A 4,747-nucleotide genomic window follows, 5' to 3' on the forward strand; every position below is an offset into this window, starting at 1 on the left:
TAAAAACCAAAGAGATTGGATTAGAGATTGTTCCAGTTGTTCGAGAGTTTCCACAAGTATTCCTAGAAGATTTTCCAGGTCTACCTCCGCATAGACAAGTTGAATTCCAGATTGATTTAATTCCCGGAACTGCACCAGTTGCCAAATAGCCTTATCGATTAGCTCCTTCAGAACTACAAGAACTATCAAATAAACTCCAAGAATTATTAGATAAGGGATTCATTCGACCTAGTGTTTCTCCGTGGGGTGCTCCAATCTTGTTTGTCAATAAGAAGGACGGAACTTTCAGTTTGTGTATTGACTATAGAGAGTTGTATAAGCTTACAATCAAGAATTGTTACCCGTTACCAAGGATAGACGATCTTTTTGACCAATTACAAGGGTAAAGTGTATATTCCAAGATCGACCTCAGATCAGGGTACCATCAATTGAGAGTCAACGAGGACGATGTGCCTAAGACAGCGTTCAGAACACGCTATGGCCATTACGAATTTTAGGTAATGCCGTTTGGTTTAACCAATGCCCCTGCAGTATTTATAGATCTGATAAACAGAGTGTGCAAGCATATTAGATAAATTCATCATAGTATTTATCGATGATATTTTGATCTACTCCAAGAATAAGGAAGAGCATGAGCAACATTTGAGATTAGTTTTGCAACTTTTGGAAAAAGAGCAGTTATATGCTAAATTTTCAAAGTGTGGTTTTTGGCTCGATTCAGTCCAATTTTTGGGTCATGTGGTTAATAGAGAAGGTATCCATGTCGATCCTACAAAAATTGAGGCTATTAAGAATTGGGAAGTGCCTAAAAACTCATCTTAAATTCGTCAATTTCTAGGACTTGCTGAATATTATAGAAGATTTATTCAGAATTTCTCCAAGATATCAAGACCATTAACTGTGTTAACACACAAGGATAAGAAATTTGAATGGTCCTCAGCACACGAATATGCTTTTTAAATGTTAAAACAGAAGTTGACAACTGCACCTATACTATCACTACCAAATGGAAATGAAGATTTTCTAGTTTATTGTGATGCGTCTCGACAAGGGTTAAGATGTGTTTTAATGTAACGACAGAAGGTCATTGCGTATGCATCTCGTCAACTGAAGAACCATGAGCAGAATTATACAACTCATGATTTAGAGTTAGGAGCCGTTGTGTTTGCATTGAAAATATGGAGACATTATTTATATGGGACCAAGTGTACCATATATACAGATAATAAAAGTCTTCAACATATTTTCAATCAGAAACAATTAAACATGCGGCAAAAGTATTGGGTAGAGCTTATAAATGATTACGAATGTGATATTCGATATCATCCAGGAAAAGCAAACATTGTAGCCGATGCATTGAGTAGCAAAGAAAGGGTTAAACCTCTGAGAGTTAGGTCATTGAATATGACTATTCAGAGAAACCTTATGTCTCGATTTCAAGATACACAATTGGAAGCTATGATGGAAGAGAACGTGAAAAAGGAAGGAATTAATGAGAAAGATAGGAACTTTGAAGTTAAGAGTGACGGAACCCGATATTTTGCAGACAGAATTTGGATTCCAAAGTTTGGTGGATTGAGAGAGCTTGTGATGGATGAAGCACACAAGACGAGATATTCATTTCATCCAGGGTCTGGGAATATGTATCATGACCTAAAGGAATTCTATTGGTGGTCGAACATGAAGGCTAAGATTGCAACTTATGTTGGGAAGTGCTTAACATGTTCCAAGGTCAAGGCTGAAAATCAGAAACCATCAGGGTTATTGCAGCAACCTGAGATTCCCGAATGAAAATGGGAAGGAATTACGATGGATTTCATTACGAAATTACCAAAGACTGCGAAGGGTTATGACACTATTTGGGCAATAGTGGATCGACTTACGAAATCTGAACATTTCTAACCCATGAAAGAAACCGACAAAATGGAAAAGTTGGCAAGATTATATATCAAGGAGATTGTCTCTAACCCATTTTTTTTATCAATCTTTTATATATTTAGGATGAGATAATACTTATTTACTGTTTTACATTTGTGACTCGAGTACTTACAACTATACTCTATGTTGAGTAACAAAGGTCAATTTTAGAAAGCCCGATTTTGATATCGTTAATTACCAGTTTGGTAAACATGAATATTATGGATAGATCTATTTGAGGATGACTCCTCATATCAGGATAGGCCTTCTAGGCTATCGGATGCATAACCTTCGACCATATGCACTTAGACCTTAAGTGACGCTTGTTTTCGGGTACTATTACGTTAACATTCGATATCGAAAGCTCATAAACTAGAATAACTTTTCAACTGTTTTTATACATGAAATATTGAAGTCCATTAACTAAGCATTATAACTAAACCTATGAACTCACCAATATTTATATTGATGTTTTTAAGTATTTACCTTGGGTACTTAGCTTTTGGAGCATTTTCAGGTCGGGCATCGTGGAGTTTAAAAACGTCTTTTGTTAAATCTAGTATTAATAGGCTAGATTATGATGTATTTGTATTTGTACTTTGTTTGTATTGTACTTTTGTAACCACGATGTACCAAAACTAAACACAGAGACCGTGATGTAATAATATTTATGTTTCCGCTGCTACGTTGACTATAACCTGGGACACTATGTTAAAATTCGCACCATGTCTTGGGAAATCGAGACGAGGGTCGTGACAAAAAATGGTAAATATTTTAACATATTTAAATTAGAATTTTAGAGTCTTTAAACAAAATGAACGATTTTAGATAATTATGTTAAAATTTATGTTTATGTTTATGGTTTTTTTTACAATATCTATAAATATCATTTTGACATTTAATGTTTAAATTTATAGAAAGTACAATTCAATTAGTCTTCGAATTGCCGATTACTCCTCAAATAGGAAGTTTTTGAACCTTGGTTATATGTCAAGCACATAAGGGTATTTCGTCTTTTTATCTTATCTCTTGATAAGCTTTATCCTCCTCTATAAAATAATGAATCTTAGGGCTCTGTTCTCAAGATTGTTTGAGAAAGAAAAGAAGTAATATGAATGAAGAGGAAGAAGATTCTTTCAATTTTGAATGAAATTTGAAAAATGAAATTATTCTAAGTAATACCTCCATTTCTTTTCCTTTTTTCCAACATAAAATTCAAAAAAAATATTTCTATTTAAAATCTAAATAAAACTGAAAAGGAACCCTGATTTTATTCACCTTCTCACATATTCACGGCTCATCTCCAAAACAAACACCTGTAAAATCACATCACCTATCCATCTTTCCATACGTACACATAAACAATTAAAATCATGCGACGATTTTCAATTTTTAGAGTGGTACATTTTCATGCGATTAAACCCATTATTCCATACGTACACAAACACCCCTAAAATGATACATTTTTAGTTTCAAGAGTGGTGCCGAAAAAGAAGATGGTATCCCTTTCGACACAGTAGAATTCGCCAAAGTCACTTTATTCGACTCCATTTTGGGTTTCAATCTTAATGGTGGATATCTTGTTCGATGATTGCATGTTTTTAGTTCAATGATTGCGTGTTTTCGGTGTTAGTTTTGACCACTGTCATCGAAGAAAGGAGTAAAGGTTTTCAGATCCAGATCAGTATTTTTAAACTATTTTTGTTATTTTCTTTAATCATATATAGTTCTTTGCATTTGGCTTTAAGAACCAATTATTGTACGCAGTATATATACACGTAGTAAATTTGATAGATTTTCCCATAAAATTGGTTATTAGTAAATCCAATATAAGGTTATGTACTTCACATTGTTAGGATCGTATAGCCCAAACACAATGTTAGCAATATAAGCCCAAGAGTTTATTCTTATTCTAAAACCAACCGGTGATATAATGACTTTCCCTTAGACTTATATACATACATTTGTTTTGTCCCATGAGCTATGTAGGAGTTTTGGTTTGCACCCTAACAAACCTCCCCTCAAACCTAAGTCCCTCCCTTAGGCTACCCCTCATACGATAGTTGGATCCACTCATCGCTGATAACACCGAGGGGTGTGCCATGTCGTACCGTGCATTCAGGGTGCTCCCACTGTGTTGTCCACCACATTGGGGCTATAGCCTAGCTCTGATACCAGTTGTAAGGATCGTAGATTCCAAACACAATGTCCTGCAATATAAGCTTAAGAGTCTATCCTTTTCTAAAACCAATTGGTGATAGAATGACTTTCCCTTAAAATTATATACATACATTTGTTTTTTCCCATGACCGATGTGAGACTTTTGGTTTGCACCCCAACACACATGTCATGAGTAAATTAGCTAGTATACCTCAAACGTATTGGAATTTAAAGTGGAGTTCTTGTGTAAAATAGCTTATGGATAATAAGATCATGTTGTATCAAATGTCGGTTACGGCGTTGGCGTCAGTCGAAACCGATAGTAGGTCGACAAAGATCTGCATCAGTTCCAGCGTTGGATGGTTGAAGTCGGGTGCAAGACTTAGAAATTAGTTGTTAGTGGGAGCTAAATTCGAATTCTTTATCTTTTGAACATAAATTTAAATATTTTTTTATTTTATCCTACGGATACTATACCATTTTAACTTATTTTATAACAATATACTCATTTCTCTCTGAAAAAAACATAATCAAACATATACTACAAATTCTCACTTGTTTCATGGCTTTGTGCATCCTAACAATTGATGTGTTTTACGGAGCGTGATTTAGTGTTGATATTAAGTCATACGCTGGTGGGTCGAAACCATCGTTTGAAGTAATGATGTTA

At 34.7% G+C, this 4,747-nt stretch overlaps 1 protein-coding gene across 1 annotated transcript; it reads left to right on the top strand.

Moving 5' to 3' along the window:
* Nucleotides 1-1,266: 1,266 nt before the first annotated feature.
* LOC139864037 (uncharacterized) lies at nt 1,267-2,919 on the top strand. Its single transcript, XM_071852624.1, has 2 exons — nt 1,267-1,712; nt 2,835-2,919. The coding sequence occupies exons 1-2, from the start codon at nt 1,267-1,269 to the stop codon at nt 2,917-2,919; spliced, it is 531 nt and encodes a 176-aa protein (XP_071708725.1).
* Nucleotides 2,920-4,747: the final 1,828 nt, after the last annotated feature.

Source organism: Rutidosis leptorrhynchoides, chromosome 8 (genome assembly GCF_046630445.1).
Source record: "Rutidosis leptorrhynchoides isolate AG116_Rl617_1_P2 chromosome 8, CSIRO_AGI_Rlap_v1, whole genome shotgun sequence".
NCBI lineage: Eukaryota > Viridiplantae > Streptophyta > Magnoliopsida > Asterales > Asteraceae > Rutidosis > Rutidosis leptorrhynchoides.